Source organism: Microtus pennsylvanicus, chromosome 5, assembly GCF_037038515.1.
Source record: "Microtus pennsylvanicus isolate mMicPen1 chromosome 5, mMicPen1.hap1, whole genome shotgun sequence".
In the NCBI taxonomy this organism is placed as follows: Eukaryota; Metazoa; Chordata; class Mammalia; order Rodentia; family Cricetidae; genus Microtus; species Microtus pennsylvanicus.
Window position 1 is genome coordinate 94,355,112 of NC_134583.1, and position 19,159 is coordinate 94,374,270.

The 19,159-nt window shown below is 42.8% G+C and overlaps 1 protein-coding gene and 1 long non-coding RNA gene across 4 annotated transcripts in view; both read right to left on the reverse strand.

The window, feature by feature from the left end:
• Positions 1-1,125: 1,125 nt before the first annotated feature.
• Positions 1,126-4,930, reverse strand: LOC142851101 (uncharacterized). The gene is made up of 3 exons (XR_012910736.1): positions 4,849-4,930; positions 1,631-1,724; positions 1,126-1,240 (listed from the first exon to the last, which is right to left on the reverse strand). It is a non-coding gene; the product is annotated as an uncharacterized LOC142851101 (long non-coding RNA).
• A 5,322-nt stretch (positions 4,931-10,252) lies between these two features.
• Positions 10,253-19,159, reverse strand: part of LOC142850275 (serine protease FAM111A-like) — a 33,488-nt gene continuing 24,581 nt past the window's right edge. For 2 of the 3 annotated variants that reach the window (XM_075973601.1, XM_075973603.1), the window contains one exon: positions 10,253-12,735. In XM_075973601.1, coding sequence (XP_075829716.1) covers positions 10,948-12,735 — 1,788 coding nt within the window. In that variant the 3' untranslated portion in view covers positions 10,253-10,947. Of the gene's footprint in view, positions 12,736-16,099; positions 16,185-19,159 lie in introns of those variants that run through there. The other variant, XM_075973602.1, reaches the window with a different exon arrangement.

The following is a 19,159-nucleotide window of genomic DNA, read 5'->3' on the forward strand; positions in this document are numbered from 1 at the left end:
GACTGTGCATAGCGACTTCCTTCCCACGGTGCTCTCCGCAAGTGGGAAGAGAAGAAGGGGTATGTCTTCACAATGGAGAAACCTGGCAGATACCACTTCAGCAGGTGACATGAGTAGGCACGGATCAAGTGAATGCGACAGTATGAAAATGATACCTGCCTGTGATCGGCCTCCTCAGAACTCACACCTCCGTCTCCTCATCAGAAAGACTCAGGTGACTCCAATACAGGGGCATCCTAAAGACTGCCTGACCAGTTCTCTTTCTAACTGCCAGGGCATCCAAGCCAGCAGCTCTGAAAAGCCGTCAGGAACCTAGAGGATAACTAAGTGTAAATGTGGGGGAAATCTGGGAACAGAAAAGGGGACACTTGGTATAAACTAATGAACTCCCCAGAAATCATTAGGTCTTTAAGTAAGATTATACAAGTAGATATAATCATCTGATTTTCCATTGGGATGGGCCAGGAAGGGACCTAGGAACCCCACCCTTCACTGAGAAGTTTTGGGCAGTTGACTTGGGAAGAAAAAGTCAGTTTTCTTAAGGATTTGGGCTCTGGTAGTTCAACCATGCTCCAGTACATGTCCCAATACCCGACAGTATATAGGTAGCACAAATTGGACTAATGTTACTTTTCAAAGAAAAATGAGGATATTAAGTTGGGAGGCGTAGATCTGGGAGAAGTTATGGGGAGAAGTTAGGAAGAGGAACAGAGAGACAAACATAATCAAAATACATTATATGAATGCTTTATATTTAAAAGAACTAATGAGCATCTTATATTTTTAAAAAGTGGAAAATAGGCTACAGGCATGGGGACATTTGTGCTATATTCAAAATTAGACAGAGAAGACTTACGAAGACGTTCAGTTGTTGAGTATTCAGTTGTGTATGGGTCATCTGTATCAACCCTGATCAGGTCATGAAACGTCATGGTCAACGGGACACAAAAGAGGCAGAGGAGTGGGAGGAGAGCTGTGGAAAGTGACATCTAGACATGACAGGGATGTTGCAGGCCTACTCACTGAAGCCATGGTTACCTAAACAAGGTCAATCGAAAGTTCTGCAAGGATGAAGTGGGGCCTTCAGGACAATGCCCTTTGCTGAGCAGCTATTGACAGTAGATGGCCGTTGATGCAAGGAAAGTATAGCAACATACCCGAGAAGAATGGTCCCCCTGTGACTTGCACTTCTCACGGCTCATGGTAGCTTAAAGATGAAAGAGACGGTTCACCTGAAACACTAATTTGAGAATGAGTCAATGTATGGTAGAATCTGTAGAGAAGAAGTGATTAACTGGGGTCCCATCTGCCTCTTCAGTTCTGGCCTTGTTTGCCCCAGTGTGCTAAGTTAGGAACAACTGACCGAGCATAATCACCCCAACAACAGAAAGAGCAAGAGCATTCTGAGTCAAGAACTACCCTAAAACTTTAACAGAAATGATCTCTAATTGTTAGTCCCACAATTGCCACGAAAAGCAGGCTTTCCTTAGATTTTGTTTGGCGAGAAAGCATACCACTGACAAGAGATAAGGCACACCCAAGCCTAGAAACTGAAGCAGAGACCGAATTCAATTACAAAGAACCCACATAGCAGCTTGCAGTCCAGGAAGTCAAAAAGTTTTCTACTTACTTTGATGTTAAGCCTTGGTCTTCCTTGAAGATGGAGGTAGTAAAGCTATAGTAAATTTGCAGATGAATAAGTAGGTGAAGAACTTGTCAATACCCTAAAGACAAAAAAAAAAAAGAAGAAAAAAATATCAAAATGAGATCTAGAAAAAAAATAGCCAAAATGATTGCTTAAATTACTGCTTTAGTTTTTTGGATTTTTTTTTTCTGTTCAAAGATGTGTTTTTCCCTGTATCTTTCTTTTGCTCTCTCTCCAATAGAAAACATTTTGAATTAAACATTGAAACCTTCATTAGTGCTTAATACCATCAGAAAGATCTATATGTCTTTATGACCTCACCATCTGGACAAAACCCAGCAGAAGGCAGACCCTTCTGGTAGAATCATTGGATGGAATGAGACCTATGATGGGGAGGACATATTCCAAAGGCTTTCCCCCAAAGACGTCACGCAGCTCTTGCTATCTCGTGCGATGGGTAAGAATAGTACCACATTGGCCATGAAATAGAACATTTTCTAATAGAAAAGACAGAGGAAGGTATTGTGAATTTCCAAATATGTATCGCACAGTGTTCTGTCTTTTAGAACATTTATTTTGCCTTTCATATTTTTCCTCTCATTTTAATAGGCAACAGAGTCATCATGACATTTTAAACCCAAGTCACTTTCCATCTCTAGACATGAAGGACCTTATCTTCTATAGTCACAATGCCAATTCATTTGCTCAAATAAAATTAAGCAGAGATATAGAAACCATCTTTAGTTAACTTTTTTGGATCTATCTATCATCTATCTCTATCTATCATCCATCTATCTATCTATCTATCTATCTATCTATCTATCTATCTATCTATCTATCTATCTATCTATCTATCTTTGTTTGCATGTGTTTTCCTGAGTAAGCACTGCACCACCTAAATGCAAGCAAGGCCCATGGAAGCCAGAAAAGGGTGGACAATTCCCTGAAACTTGAGGTATAGGTGATTGAGCCAGTATATATGTGCTGGGAATGAATTCATCCCATATAAGAACAGCAAGTGATTTTAACCGCAGAACAAACCCTAATTTGTTTTTTTAAACAGGATCTTGCTATGTAGCCCCATATGACTTCAAACGTGTGATCATCTTGTCTCATCTTCAGTGCTGGGATTATAAGTGCACACCAGCAACATGACATAACTGTGCACTTTAGCAGTCTTTTATAATAAAGTTATTAGTCTGCTGGAAAGAACAGAACAATTGTCTCAAGAATTGTCACCCCTGGGTTTCTTCTTCACATTGCTGTGTAACTGATGAACTAAGTCAAGTAGGAGCCATCCAAAGGCTGTATCCATGATCTTGACCCCTCCATTGTGGAACCTGAGGGCTAGGTTTCTGTCAATAACCACTAATGAACCATGATGGAAATCTATGAAGCCCCGCTAGACTTAGTTTCCAGTTTGCGAAAAGCAGCAGCAACTGGTAAATGAGACAAGGACGCCCTATGAAAAATGTGCAGCAGTCTCAGTGAGCTGCGTATGGGCTCAGCTCAGACTGCCAATCACAGCTTCCTGACCGTGAGCACAACAGATAACTTCTGCCTCTTCCTCACCCTAAGATGAGTGGTATAGACTCAACATTGAGTATTGTGAAGATTAAAAATATGTCATGTAGTTTGGCATGGTGTCACACCCCTTTAGTCCTAGCACTCGGGAAGCAGAGACGGGTGGATCTCTGTAAGTTTGAGGCCAGCCTGGTTTGCAAAGGGAGTTCCAGGACAACCTGAGCTGTTACACAAGAAACCATGTCTTCAAAACAAAGCAAAACAAACAACAAACAATGCCCCAAGTAAATAAACACTAATAAGAATGTAGGTGAAGGCTTCAGGCAGTGGTCATGTGTTACAGATCGCTCAGGCCATACCACTGCTAGTGCTGTTACCAACACTCATAAAGAACACTCTTAGGACAGAGGAGATTCTGAGAAAGTAAAAGTTAGAAAGGAAGTGGGGAAGAGGGCACAAATTTCCTACTCAACCAGTTAGACATCTTGGGAATTACTGTTTTTTGCTGATGACTCATTTAATGGACTCCCTCAGAAAAAGAAAGTGAGCTGATGTGAGGGGCAAGGCAGTGCAGAGATTCCTCCATCTTGTATTCCTCATGAGGCCAGTTTAGATTGAACTCGAATCTGGTCTCTTTGATGAAGAATTTTATGGAAAATTACCCAACTATTCTAGGACCCAAGGCTAAGATGCCTAAGCTATCTTAACTTCTGTTAAATTGCCAGCTTGTGCAAACTTCCTCTTCCAGCTGCTGAACAGGATATGGGGTTGTGGTTCTTTTCTTTAAAAGCCCTTTAGTCTAAATGCTCAAGGCTACTACACTTAGGTCCCCGAATGCTTGAAGCTAGTCTTAACTGGTTGGAATAAAGACTTTCAGTTGGCTATAGACTGAGTGGTCATCTCTGGTGGGCTCCCCTTAACACAGAGAGCAATGTGGATTTTGCAGTTCCTTCACACGTTTTTGTGGAAGAGTTAAGAGGTTAAACAAAGACTCCATATCTATCACCAGTATTTCCAGTATTCCGACAGAACCATATTATAGCAAGATATTCAATGCTTGCCAGTATCTTAAACCAATCTTTGTTGTGATGGGAGAAGCTGAAATTCCACTGACCTTAATAAAGAACTTGTTGTCTCTTCTTTAAAGTAACAAGGTAACAGAACCTGATAAAAGTCCCCTCTCCAGCCCCACTGCAACACCCTCCAGCCCCCAGCACCTACAGCTCCCTGTCAGTCTGCAGCAATTTCTCTTTGTCCCTTCCCCGTTCCTGACCACACTTTTTCACCCTTCTTCATTTACGTCCTTCTTTGCTCCACCCTTCTTACTTCTAGTTCATTCTGCCTCCCTCCTCCCCTCCCCCACCATTTCCTGACCAATCTTAAAGATATTTTTAGCTTCCTGGCTGCCTGATTTCTCGCTCTCTGTTTTGATTTCCCAGGCCAGAGTTTTCAGAAGCAAGATGAACAGTTAATCAATGCCTTCTCCTAACCCTCCACATTGTTCCTTTCATGACACAGTGGGACAAGAAGCAGTCACTGAAAACTGCTTTCCTGGTCCTCCAGATGAACTACAGGCTCAGTGCTTAAGAGCACCCAATCCCATCCTTTCCAGCCCAAGTGTTTAGGGCTGCCAAGCTCCTGCCCACCCAGGAGGGGACCTGTGGAGCCTGCACACTCACCTATCTTCTTGATGTGTTGCTCACAGTCAGCACCTGCCCCTGGCTCAGGTTAGCTCTTCTAAAAAGAAGACTCAATCAGCTATCTCCCAGAAAGAAAGTCTGACCAATGAGAAAGCATCCTGGAAACCTTGAAAGGGGATAGGAGCGTGGGTGGAAGGAAACTAAACCCTTAGAAAATTGTTGACTCTGGCCAATCGGTGTGTTTCTTTGTTATTACTGCTTTTCCTTTTTCTGCATTTTACTTCTAATTTCTAGAAAGGAAAGGAACTAGCTTACAAACGACTCAGATATCCACCTGGTCATTTTCTCTCCTCCCAGCCTGCCAGGCCTTTTCTCTGTTTATCCTCCTGCCACCTCTCAGCATTTTCACTGCCTCAGTTTACTTCTTTGGATAACTGTGGGAGAGAGGAGCCTGGCTGTTTCCTGGGTTGCTAACGAAGGGCTCATTTTGTCTGTGAAAAACAAACGCGTTTCAAAATGTAATCATATAGTAAAAAAGACTTCTTCAGCAGAGCATGGTGGTGCACCCCTTTAATCCCAGCACTCAGGAGGCAGAGGCAGGTGGATCTCTCTGTAAATTCAGGGCTATCCAGGTCTATATAGCAAGCTCCAGGACAGACAGAGCTACTTACGTAATAGAGAGACACTATTTCAAAATCCAAGCCAAAACAAAGAAAAAAAAACCTTAACAATTTACCCATTTTGCTCGGCTTTTGCTAAGCTTAACTAAAGAAAACTGAAACTATTACAAATTCCTTTTCTTGCCTCTGAGGGTAGACACCCGCAGAAAAGATCCAAGAGCCATGTACTGGTTCTAGGCGGGGGTTGACAATATCAAATGGGGCTCCCAGGAATCTGTTGTTAAAAAAAAATTCAGCTTATTGCTCTTTGGGTATTGATAAAAATCACTTCATAGAATCTTTTTAAGACTGAAGGGGAAAGGTAAACCTGGGCTGAAACAAGGAGTAGTAGCCCTGGAATGCTGAAGTCTGGCTACTGTGGGAGCTTGGCTAGGACTTGGGAGCAGAGTAAGATCTGGAGACGACACAAGAAGCCTGAGATTTTGAGACGAAGGGTGGAGGAATCTTGGTTTGTCCGCTGTTTTCTGTTGAAGGATAGCTGGATCTTTGAGGAACCTACTGGGTACGAATTGTACTTACAACTTTCTAGTTTCTGGTAGAACATTCCTGGCACAGAACATTCAAGCTGATGGAAGCAGTGGAGAAGAGTCATGTTAATGAAGTAGCCACCTACGTGAGCATAGGTGTTTTCCCTCCTCAAAAACACCGCACATGTATGAGAAAGCAATCAGTATTTTTTACTTACTCTGTGACACTCGAGAAAACATCGTGGGACTGGAGAGATGCCTCAGTAGCTAAGCAGTGCGCCAGCTGCTCTTCCAGAGGGCAGGGATTCAATTTCCAGCACCTCCACAGTGGCTCACAACCATTTGTAACTCCAGTTCATGGGGACCCAATGTCCTCCTTCTGACCACTCCAGGCACTGTATACATGCAGTGCACAAACACATATTCAGGCAAACATGTATACATACAAAAGAAAAATTTAAATCTCAAGAAATATTTTTAAAAGCTTTGTAATATTTGCTATATACAGTGTTCTGAAGGAGATCTCATTAGGCATTTTCATGAAGTAGACAGGAGTTTTTACAGAAATCTCTTTCCAAAAATCTAGAATGGATCTCCCTTGAGCACTGCTGCAGAAATCCTTACAGTGATTCACTTTGGCTCTCCTCTTCTCCCCTGCCCTCCCTTGCCCTTCCCTCCTCTCCCCTCCCTTCCCTTTCTCTCCTCTCCTCTCCAGTCCTTTCTTCTCCTCTCCCCTCCCCCTCTTCCCCTCCTCTCCTCTTCAGTCCTCTTCTCTCCCCTTTTCTTCCCTCCCCTCCTCTCCTCTCCCCTCCCCTCCCCTCCCTTCTTCTTTCTTTTCCTCTTCTCTGTACTGCAGACAGCACTCTAATGGGATTGCACTCCTCACTCAGGAACTACAGCCCAGGGATGTACAAGTCAGTCCCACGTGGTCTCCATCACCCGAGGCTTTCCTTCATCCTTCCATTGCCAGTAATCTCTCTGCCCCAGAACCAAAGGCATAACACAGAAGAGTGTTACAGGTTCAGGCTCCAATGGCAACTACCTCGTGCTACCTCTAGTCCCTAAACAGCTGTTTCTTGCCCACCTCAGTGTCTGCCCTAACATCAAGGTACTAAAAGGTACAGCACTTGGGGATGTATTAATAAAACCCTAGTTATTACCACCTGAGAACAGGAGCATCAGGGCAGCATGTGGGGCGTACAGCTAAGGTTTTCCTGCTTTATTGCCATGCATCTCCTTAATATTTCCACCAATGTATCGGAAAAGTACCTACATTTCTGACTTTCTCTGTGCTGTTACTATCAATACTTCATCAATGTGTTATCACCTTAGAACATGGAATTTGAGGTAACTTAAAGCTGTGTTCCCAGAACACAGTCATGCGTATTTGGCTTCACAATAAATGATACTTTATCCCCTTTGAGGTGGGATTTGTGGTTTTGGACCCATACTAATTTCAGAGCACAATGGTGAGTAATTTTCTTGATTAACTGAGGTGGGACAGTCTGTCCTAAATGTGGGTGCATCATCCCATGGGCTGGGGTCCCCACCTAATGAAAAGAAGCAATCTAGCTGAGCATCAGTAACCAGCTGCTTCCTGGCTGTAGATGCATGAAGTGTGACAAGCTGCCTCACACTTACTCCTGAGGCCTGTGGTCTCCACCATGAGGGACTGTGACCAACTGCCTCACACTCTGACTCCTGAGGCCTGCTGATGGAGGAAGGTCATTGGCTAATAAAGGAACTGCCTTGGCCCATTTCATTGGTTAGAAGATAGGTGGGAGGAGTAAACAGAACAGAATGCCGGGAGGAAGAGGAAGTGAGGTCAGACTCGACAGCTCTCCTCTCCAGAGCAGACGCCTCGGAGAGACGCCATGCCCCGCTCCCGGGCAGACACACGCGATGAAGCTCCGACCTAGAATCTTCCCGGTAAGACCGGTGCTCACAGATTATTAGAGATGGGCTAAATTAATATGTGAGAATTAGCCTAGATAGGAATGGGCCAAAGCAGTGTTTAAAAGAATACAGTGTCTGTGTAATTATTTCGGGGCATAAGCTAGCCGGGCAGGCGGATGGGGTGTTGGGGACGCAGCCCCGCCGCCGCCCCTTATTACTACAGCCTGCCTTCTCCACCATGAGGGACTGTGGCCTTAAAGTGTGAGTCAAATGAACCCTTTCTTTCTGATGTTGTTTTAGCTAGGTATTTGTCCGGGCAATGAGGCAAGTAACTAATATACAGACATATGTGAGAAAAATAGTACTTGATTTTTTACATTTTTCTTCAAACTAAATGAGATCTTCCATGATCTGCACTCTTACAGCTCATGGTGACTTAGAGATGAAACAGATGTTTCAGCTGAAACGCAAACTTCAAATTGGTTTAAGTTATGACAGTTTCTTCACAGGGGTCACAGGTTGTACAGAAGAGAAGATGAACTGGAATCCCATTACCCCCCTCCCCTTTCAGCTCCAACCTTGCTTGTGGTTGGATGTTCTGAGTAAGCAGACATTTTTATTTTGCTCCCAATGTATCCAACAATAAAAGCTGAGCATTGTGACGTAGACACCTATACATATAACTTACAGAAATTATCTTTAACCCCAGAGATGCTGTGAAAAACAGATTCTAGCCAGGTTTTGCTTCTAGGGAAAGGACATCTTGGACAGACCTGAGACGTGATGTTCTCAAGCCCAGTGTTGGAAGCAGAGAGAGAGTTCAAAGGCAGTTGTCAATATCTCTCAAAAGAATTTGCATTTGGGGATTCAAAACTGTGTCCTTCTTACATTGATGTTAAACTTGTGTCTTCCTTTAAAGTGGAGATAGGAAGAGGTGGCAAATTTACATGGAAAATTGTAGGAAAATCGGAGGGTAGTAGCTTGAAAACCAAAGAAATTTGTGAAGAGAGGTCCAAAGGAAATAGGGTAAGATTATCCAACATGAGACATCTCTCCAGCCATGTATGCTTCCTTTCAGATATCCCCTTCCCTGCCCCCAATCTTACCTAATAAGAGCTGATGTAGGCAAACTCTGATTGGCCAGCTCCCTGTGTCTCAAAGGGACTGCTGGTGCTTCCTTCCATAACACTCCTGATAAAGGGGAGCCCGTGGGCTGTGTAAATAGGTAAACAGGGTAGGTATTGGCTCAGAGGCACTGGATCCTCTGGAACTGGAAGAGGACGAGTTAAAGGCTCTGCATATATGAGCTACATATTTCACAAGTCTGAAGGACCACCAGACCACAGACATGTTTTGAGTGGATTTTTGTTCCACTGTGTGCTGGAGGGTACCAGGTGGTGCTCTATTCTATCCAACGAATCCTACCCAGACTTCGCATCCTGCCAAGAACTGAGGGAAGAAATTCATCTAAAAGGGGGAGTCTTTCAAATGGAAGCTGTTCTGTTTGCTCACCATGCCACAGGTCTTTATACTCTGCTCTGGGGGTAAGAGGAGCAAACAAAGCAAAATGAAACAACCCTGAAACAGGCTGTAGTATGCACCAGGGAGGGGGCACGGACACCTTTGATTTCATGTCTCTCATGAAGAGCAGAACTTGTTGTCAAAACTTGCTTTGGAAAACAGACAGGAGTGTGATTTCTGTCAATCAAATTGGTTTAACAACCTTCAATTTGGTATTTCTTAGACCAACACCCCACACGTGGAATCTCCCTGGGTCATGAGTGCTCCATCTCTTGTCCACTGAAGTTACTCTGGTGACCCATAGCAGGACCCTGAATCACATGGAGGATTTCACCCCTCAGAAGATGCAGGACTAAACTGGCTAGGTTTCCTCTCAGAAAGCTCCTGATTGCTCCACAGTAGAGCTTGAGGCCAGGTGCAGATTGCACAGGGCAGGGCTTGAGAAGTCCCAAAGGAGGAGCCAGCACTCTGGAGGAGGGCACCTGTCACAGTTCTTGCAGGGAGTACTGTACACTTGCTCAAAGGAAATCCTAAACTCTTGGTTGGAGAAAAAATGAGACACCAGGTTCTGCAGCTTGTGGAGGGGAGACAAGCAGACCTTGAGAGTCTGGAGGAAACCTGTGGGTTCCTGGCTTCCTATGGGCCAACCTCTGCATGTGCCAGATGTAAGTACATGAACGTCGTGCCTTCTACAACATGCGTGGACAAATGTGTAATTTTTCATCATTTTTAATTTATTTAACATACCAACAACAGTTTCCCATCCCTCCTCTCCTCGCATTCCCTCCCCCCATCTCCCTTCTTACCCCACCTCCCTCCCCCATCTCTCTTCTTACCCCACCTTTCTCCCCCATCTCCCTTCTTACCCCTCCCCCCATTCCTTTCCTCCTCATTCTCCATCCAGATAGGGTGAGACCTCCCTTGGGAATCAGCAAAGCCTGGCATATCAAGTTGAGGCAGGACCTAGTTTCTTTCTGCATCAAGGCTTAACAAGTAGTCAGGACTTGTTGCCCCGAGATTCAGCTATTAGTGTTTCAGACCTTCTTCATAGCTGCCTGAGGAGGGTTAGTGACAGCTGAGCCAGAGCAAAGTGCAGACACTCTGGAACATTCTCCTTCTGCCGAACGTTTCATTCCATCTTGCGTGCCACAGGTGGAAAGGAGAGAGATTCTGATTGCCAACGGTTCTGAAAACTTGTTAGCAATCATGCATCACTGCCAGTTATGAAGAGAGAGTATCCTACCAGTTTAGAATAGAAAATGCCCAAGTTTCTGTAAAAAGTGTGTATGAGCCATTAAGTGAGACTAAAGATGGCTTCAACGTTTTCAAAAGCCAGTGAGAACAACAATTTTGGAAACTGATTTGAGTGCTATCATAGTCATCTTTCACTGGGGACTAATCTCAGAACCTCATGCTTGCTAGGCAAGTGCTCAACCAGTGAGCCACATTTCCAGCCATGTTTTCACATTAAAATGAATGCTTTCAAGGTCAGAAAAACATAGTATTGCCTTTAAAAACGCAAATTTCTTAAAGAGAGAAAACGGGAACAAATACTCTCAGACCTTCAAAACTCTTCACATTTTTATATCCTGTTTAAATACATTTATATAGGCTTCACTGCACATTTCAACATCCTGCTGATTTACACAAACACCATCATACCATATTTTATGTTTTTGCTTAATATCAGCAAGGATGGATTCCATCTTTATGCCAACCTCAATAACATTATAAACTCCGCTTTCATACTCACAAATGAAGCCAACAGTATGCATGGCTACTAGAGAACCTTTACAATCAAATAGTGGAGATCCAGAAGAGCCATTATAAAAAATATTATAGGTAAAGTCATTAGGGTTGACATTCATTTCTTGGAAACTTCTTTTAGTACACATATGCAGGAACTTAGAATAATGGCTATGACCTGCTGCTTCTGTTCCATGAACAAATTGCTGACTCTTCTCTTTTCGTTTACCTTGAGTGACCACTGCACAACGATCAAAAACCTTGTTTCCATTTTCATGGCCAATCATGTATATCAACTCACTGGGAAGTACAAAAGCTATTCCGTTATTATACAGTCCGGCAGGCACTTGTTGACCATTTTCCTTCAGTTTCAGGACAGCATAGTCAAGAGTGTCATCAGATATGAGAAGCCAAGGTTCGATGTAAAAGCAACTGTTGAAGTTTGAGGTTGGCTCTTCACAGTATTCGTCATCAAATGTCACCCTTACACATTGGCTAATTAGGTCTAGACACTCACTTGGCTCTCTTCCTTCTCCCACAATATCATTTAATACATGTCGACAAGTGAAAATGTACAACCCTCTGAAAACAAAGCAAGTGGCTCTACCCCTGTTCCCATTATTGTCCCAAACTATGAGCCCAGTGGAATCCATGAAGCATGAAAGAAGTTTGAGCATTTGATTTGAAATAGAGCTTTTCGCAACTTCACTGAACTTCCTCTTATAGGCTTGGAGAAGAGACTCTTCTTTACTACTCTCACTTTTTTCCTTGATACATGCTCTCACTTTCTCCCGCTCTCCTGTCAGTGTGGGGTACAAATTCACAATGTATCCTTTCAACTCACTGATGTTTCTGTCCTCTAACTCAGATTTCTGAGTTCTTGCTGCTGCCCAAGAGCTCTCCTTTCTCTCAACATCAATCTGAAAGAGCTTACCCTCTAACACATCTACTGGCTGGCTGTTTTCTATGATGGTGTCACTGTTAATGAGTTTCCAATGGTCACTCTCTACAAAGGAGCAAAACCTGCCATCCTTCCTCAGAGTGGTCTTGATGGTCTCTCCCTTGAAACCATAGACACAGAGTTTGGTACCTTCCTCGTGAAGGTCCCTGCACCTAAGAATCCTTTGCTCCCTATTCCCGACCGCATGAATGTAAAATACAACACACTCAGCAGATGACTGGTCAAAGCGGCCACACACTTCATTATTTTTTTTCTCCTCACTTTCAGTTTTGGAAAATGTAATGACCACATGGCTGCCTTGTGGAAAACAACGGAGGGGCATACCGAGGTTTATGTACCCTTCTGTTCCTTCTTTGCCACACACCAGCATTTCTTTGCCTGCCTGTTTTTCTATCTCTCTTTTGACAAGGCCATGGGAATTCAGGGCCTCATATAAGCTACCTGTCTCCCTATGGGTGAGATTACAGAGATATTTCTTGGGGTTTTCCCCCATGGTGATCTTGATTGTTTTAGTTGGGAATGTGTTCTGATCTTGTTGAGTTTTCTTAGAAGAACAGAGTCCTAGCTCTTGGTTGTTAGATGTCTCATTTGGTCTTTTTCGGGATTCCATTTGAATTTGCGAATTCTTGGGATCCTTCTGCTCTTCTTGAAAGATCTAGAAAGAAATTATAGATACTTTAAAATTTGGATTCCAACTCTAATCCTTAGTTTACCTCATTAATATGCAATTCAAAGATTCAATGAATGTGTTTAAATCAGGATTTAACTCAAGATCCAAAATACAAGCCCAGCCCCTCTAACTTATCTTTCAGATAATCTCTTCCTATTGCACATGACTCCTTTCTCCTAAAAATGGACAGTAAGAAACACAATTGTTTCCCAGATGGTTCACTATCAAATTCCACATATATTATAAATATATATATAATAAATATAAATAACCATACAAATAAATAATATATAAATATATAAATGATATATAAATAAATATATACAAATTATATATATATATGTTACTATGTGGGCTTGTGCATGTTAATGCCGTGCCTGCAGAGATCAGAAGAGGGCATCGTATCCCACGGAGCTAGAGTTCCAAACAGTTGTGTCCTCATGATGTCAGGGTTGGTGAATGAGTTCTAGTTCTCCCTAGGAGCAATCCATTCATTTAAAGAGCAAGCCATCTGTCGGGCCACTTATTGCAGTATCTCTGAGAAAGATTTCGCTCTGCAGTTGAGCCCACTCTGGAATAAAATATCTAGCCCAGGCTGGCCTCAAACTCACAATTTTCATTCCTTCTTCTCTCTGTGCTCGTAATCCAGGAATGCAGTACCATGCCTACCTTTAATGAATTCATTAAGGAAATGTAGCAGGGATAGGTTAGTGTGATTTATTTTTCCTTTTCTGTTTATTTTCTTTGTGCATGCATTTATTTGTGGAGTTTGGGAGTGAATGTTTTTGGGTAGTCCTATGTGTGTGGGCACGTTTCCACAGTATGTGGAGATAAGAGGCTAAAGATGGGTGTCTCCTTTGATCATTCTACTCTTTATATATTGAGTCTGAGTAATTTTTTGATTAAGCCAATCTAGCTAGCCAACATGATCCAGGGCTTTTCTACCCTTTCTCTCATATGCTGGATTTACAACTGGGCTACCATTCCCATACAATATCTGTATGGATCCTGGGGATCCTAACTCTGCCCCACACACTTCTGTTACATAGTAAGCCACCTGTCCAAGTGCTATTTAATGGTTTATTTATTATACAGTAATGAAAGCTAAACAGCTTGATCACTACTTAACTTAATTACATACTCCTTAAAAATTAATGCATTGATTCTAGCCATAAACAAAAGACAATTGAGCTTATAGTTCATGATCCTAGAAAAGCTAAGTAATAAAGTGAACCCAAAGAAAAACATATATAGATCCTTCTGGAAAATGGAAGCAGACAAGATCGCCAGGCAAAAGTTGGGAGCATGTGGGTGGGGTGGGATGAGGGGAAGGGGAGAGGGGGAGAAAGAAGGGAGAAGGGATAGGTTTGGGGAGAGCTTGAGGGAGTGGGATGGTTGAGATGGAGGAAGGACAGATATGGGAGCAGGGAAGAAGATATGTTAATTGAGGGAGCCATTTTGGGGTTGCCAAGAGACTTGGCTCTAGAGGGGTTCCCAGGTGTCCACAGGATGTCCCCATCTAGGACCCTGGGCAGTGGAGGAGAGGGTGCCTGAACTGGCCTTGTCCCATAGTCAGACTGATGACTATCTTAAATATCATCATAGAACCTTTGTCTAACAACAGATGGAGGTAGAGACAGAGACCCACATGGGAGTACTGGACTAAGTCTCAAGGTCCAGTTAAAGAGCAGAAGGAGAGAGACTATGACCAAGAAAGTCAGGACCATGAGGGTCTGATCTACCCACTGAGACAGTGTGCCTGTTCTAATGGGAGCTCACCAAAGCCATCTGGACTGGGACTGAATGAGCATAGGATCAAACTGCACCCTCTGAATGTGGCTGACAATTGGGGCAGACTGAGAAGCTAATGATAATGGCACTGGAATTTGTCTCTACTGCATGTACTGGCTTTTTGGGATCCTAGTCTATTTGGATGCATACCTTCCTAAGCCTGGATGGAGGGGAAGGGCCTTGGACTTCCCACAGGGCAGGGTACCCTGCCCTCTCTTAGGACTGAAGCAGGAGTGGGGAGGGTGTTTGGGGGAGCAGGAGGGAAGCGGGAGGAGGGGAGAAATGGAAATTTTGATTCCTATGATTTATAAAGTAATAAAAATGGATAATCTTCAAAAAATAAAAGGTAGAAAAAATCAAATAAATGGCTGAAAGAGACTTAAGGAAATGTTCAACATCCTTATTCATCAGGGAAATGCAAATCAAAACAACTCTGAGATTCCATCTTATACCTGTAAGAATGGCCAAGATCAAAAACACTGATGACAACTTATGCTGGCGAGGTTGTGGGAACACTTCTGCATTGCTCTTGGGAATGCAAGCTGGTATAAATGCTTTGGATGTCAGTGTGGTGATTTCTCAGAAAATTAGGAAACAACCTTCCTCAAGACCCAGTAACACCACTTTGGGGTATATATCCAATGGATGCTAAATCGTGCCACAAGGACATGTGCTCAACTATGTTCATAGCAGCATTGTTTGTCATAGCCAGAACCTGGAAACAACCTAAATGCCCCTTGTCCGAAGAATGGGTAAGAGAAATGTGGTACATTTACACAATGGAGTACTACACAGCAGAAAAAATACCCAACATCTTGAATTTTGCAGGAAAATGGGTGGAGCTGGAAAACATCATTTTCAGTGAGTTAACCCAGACACAGAAAAACAATTATCATATGTACTCACTCATAAGTGGTTTTTAAACATAAAGCAAAGACAACCAGCCCACAAATCACAATCCCAGAGAACCTAGAAAACAATGAAGACCCTAAGAGAGACATACATATATCTAATCTACATGGGAAGTAGAAAAAGACAAGATCTCCTGAGTAAATTGGGAGCATGGAGACCTTGGGAGAGGGTTTAAGGGGAGGGGAGAGACAGGGAGGGGAGCAGAGAAAAATGTAGAGCTCAACACAAATAAATTAAAAAAGAAGAAAGTGAGCTAAAGGAATAAAGAAAGACGAAAGAAAGAAAGAAAGAAAGAAAGAAAGAAAGAAAGAAAGAGGCCCACTCAAGAAAATATATTTGTGAGTATTTGCTACACATACATTTAGATCCTGAGAAATTTATTTTAGGTTTCTTAAAGTGAGCCACCCAGTTTGCAGATGCCAGGTTTTACACCACAGTGTGCTCTCCTTTGAGCAATGGAGTTCTTTTACTCCCGCTATAGCTGCAGACAGTGCACACGTGGGTACTAACTCTCTGCTCTCTTCTCCAACCGAGGCATGAAGACAGATGTCTCTGTCTCCCTGACGCCCATCTGAATGAGGCTTTTCTGCATTATTCCACCGCAAATAAATCCTCCAAGTCAGCCCCCAAAGTAAGAGTAACTCACCTAAGAAAGCTTTCACTCCAAGAGGCACAGTTACTGGTCTGTGCTTCGGTCTAGGACTGCGAAGATGTCTGCCCCAGCGGATCAGGTCGGGCAAGCAAAGCCCGCGAAAATATAAGCAGGCAGAGAGGGTGTTTAGTCAGCTCTCATTGGCTGCGCTTGTGCTGACAGCGGGAAAGTGGTGACGCTACCGCTATAGGCAACACAGCACTCCTGGCCCCTGAGCAGCCTACTTCCTGTCAGAAGACTGAGAGTTGCAGCCAGGCTGAGGAGAACTGCCCTTTCCTCTCTAAGATTCTTCTTTATTCGTATTTGCACGTTCCCCGCTGTGGGTTGAGGGCCTGATGCTGATCTGACCAGCGAGCTAAGGGGAGGAACCAGGGTGCCAGGGTTCCTGCCCCAGCTCAACCTAGGTAGGCAAACTGCCCCAGGCAGGAACTTGGTCCGCGGAAGTCCTGGGGAACTGGGTCCCTGCAAGGACACCTGCTGCGAAGAAGATAATCACTGTTGCCAGGGATATGAGTGAGTTCCAGAAAGGAGAGAGCCACAGCCCTTGCAGGTGGCAGGCGAAAGCTTTGAGAATCAGGAAGAAGCTACAGGTGCCTTCAGAGCAAATTCACTTATCATGAATCCGTTTCCCAAAGGAACCCGAGTGCCTGCTGATCGTTTCAGTCCTGATGATGAGCATGATGTCCACTTCAGAAACACAGGTCACAAACATGCTGCTAAGCATTTGCCATGTGTTAGTATCAACTGAGACATGATATAAATACAAAAACACACCACTGTATAGAAAGGAACTTGGTATGAAAACATGGGATATCCAAACACATGTAGTTACTACGTGTTGAAATCATAATGTTTTGCAACTGAGTTAAATAAATTATAGCACAGAAAGACTCAGAAGAATGAAAGGGACAGGGAGGAGGAAGCTTCTCCTCTTTGCTCCTACACTACAGTGCTGAGTTCCCTTCTTACGTTCATTCTTTTTAGTTTTTGAGAATTATGTAATTACACCATTTCTCTTTCTCTTCTGTCCTTCTAACATTTCCCATGTACCCCACCATGACCACCTTGTCCTCTTTCATACCAAAGTGTGTGTGTGTGTGTTCATTTGCTTGTGTGTGTGTGTGTGTGTGTGTGTGTGTGTGTGTGTGTGTAGAATTTGTTCAGTTCAAATCATGGTATGTCTGTTTTAAAGGTTGATCATTTTGCATTGGTGTCTCTTTCATATAGAACCATGTGTATAGTGAGACGGTCCAACTAGCTGTTAACTGTCAAGTCCAGGTTGATAAAACACAAAATGAAGAATCCTGTGCAGGAAGGATTTAGGATGCACAGAGCAGTGGGTTCAGGGGGCAGCAGTGGCATCACTAAGTTCAAGAACATAAGGTCGGTGGTGACCTGGGAGTCACTAGGAAACAGGTTCTATCAAAGTAGCCTCCTTCGGCATCAAAGCAAATGCCAGATCCTCCAACCGCTGCTGCTAGCGCTGCGGTTATGGAAGAAGCTGGCTGCTACACATGGACACTGAGGTAATTTATGCAGTGATTTCTGCACACTCACCCTTTCTGACTTCGCTTGCCTGAAAGTGGAGCAGAAGCGAGATGTCCTCCACTTTGTTTCTATCTTTCAGAGTAGTAAGTACAGAAGAACCCGATTTCTATTTACTTGCAAATCAATTGCTTGAGAGTCAGCCTTTGGTTTTCAAAGCCCCGAATGCGATGGGAAGAATGCTGCAGAGAGTGGGTGACTTTCTTACCTGCCAATTATGGGATAGTAGATGCTGAGCTGAGAGAAATGAGCAGAAAACCTGGAGCATTCTACTGCCAGTAGAAGCTGGTTCCATAGATGATATAAAAGGAAGCGAATTCAGATGACCAAAGGACTTTGAAACCTTGTCAGAGTGTAAGACACTTTCGGCCAGTTATGAAGATGCAGCATCCCAAGCGTTTAGAACAGCAAATCAAGAGGTTTTGTAAGGTACGTTGTTCGTGTGCTGAGCATTTTCAGTAAGGATTAAGATGTTTCTAATTTAAAAAGCCAATGAGGAAAAATCTTAATTATTGACTTGAATTCTAATATGTATTTTTCACTGGCGATTAATCTCAAGACCTTGTGTATGCTAGGTAAATGGTTTACAGCTGAATCACATTCCCACCCCCACTTTTTTTTGTGAAAGTTGTTCAGTTAGAGTTTATTTAATTTTTGGAGACATATCATGAAAGATAGCTTGGTAACATTGGTCAAGATCACACTTTTCCTTGCCTAGGATTACTTTGGTCTTTTAATTAAAAATTGACAACATATTCCTGCTTTTGTTCATGGCCTCTTCAACACCTTTATTCTTTCACAAACATTGGGCACATTTTTGATGGAAGGATCTTTGTGGAAAATACAGAAAGCAAATTATGTGAATCTGTATATTATTTTTTCTGTAATCTATAACTGTAATCTAATTATATTATTCATATTCGAGAAAATTATCAACCTTCCCCAATTTTATTCAGAAAATTTCTTTCATCATAAGTTCCTCAAGTTTTGGGGAAGTTTTTGTGCAGAGATTTTTTTCCTATTTTAGATGCCTGCCTCTTTCCATTTCCTGGCATATCTGTGTGTTCCAGTTGTTGCTATCTTCACGTTTGTGTCTTTGCTCCTTAAGTGTTGATATGATTAACACACAATCCCAATGAGCATTCTGAATGTTTCCAATGGAATGTAACTTTGTGGTTAGCTTTCCTCTTACATATTCTTAGACAAAGTTATTAAATTGTGTTTATTTAATTCTGAAAATTTACATTAAACATGAACTATAAGATTCTAATCAAAATCAAACTCCAAGAAATCACTGGCCATCATGCATCCTGTACACTCCAGTTTTCTCTTTTACCAATAAAAAAAATGGGTTGGGTGAGAAGGGCTGTTTACCAAAATTTGCAAGATTTATTTGATGCTTTTGTCATTTTTGCTTTGTGGAAAACAGTTTTCATTACTGAAAGTATCTCATTCTCTTATAATAAAGAAAATGATGTCTGTTAGGATCATGTAGATACCATTTCATTT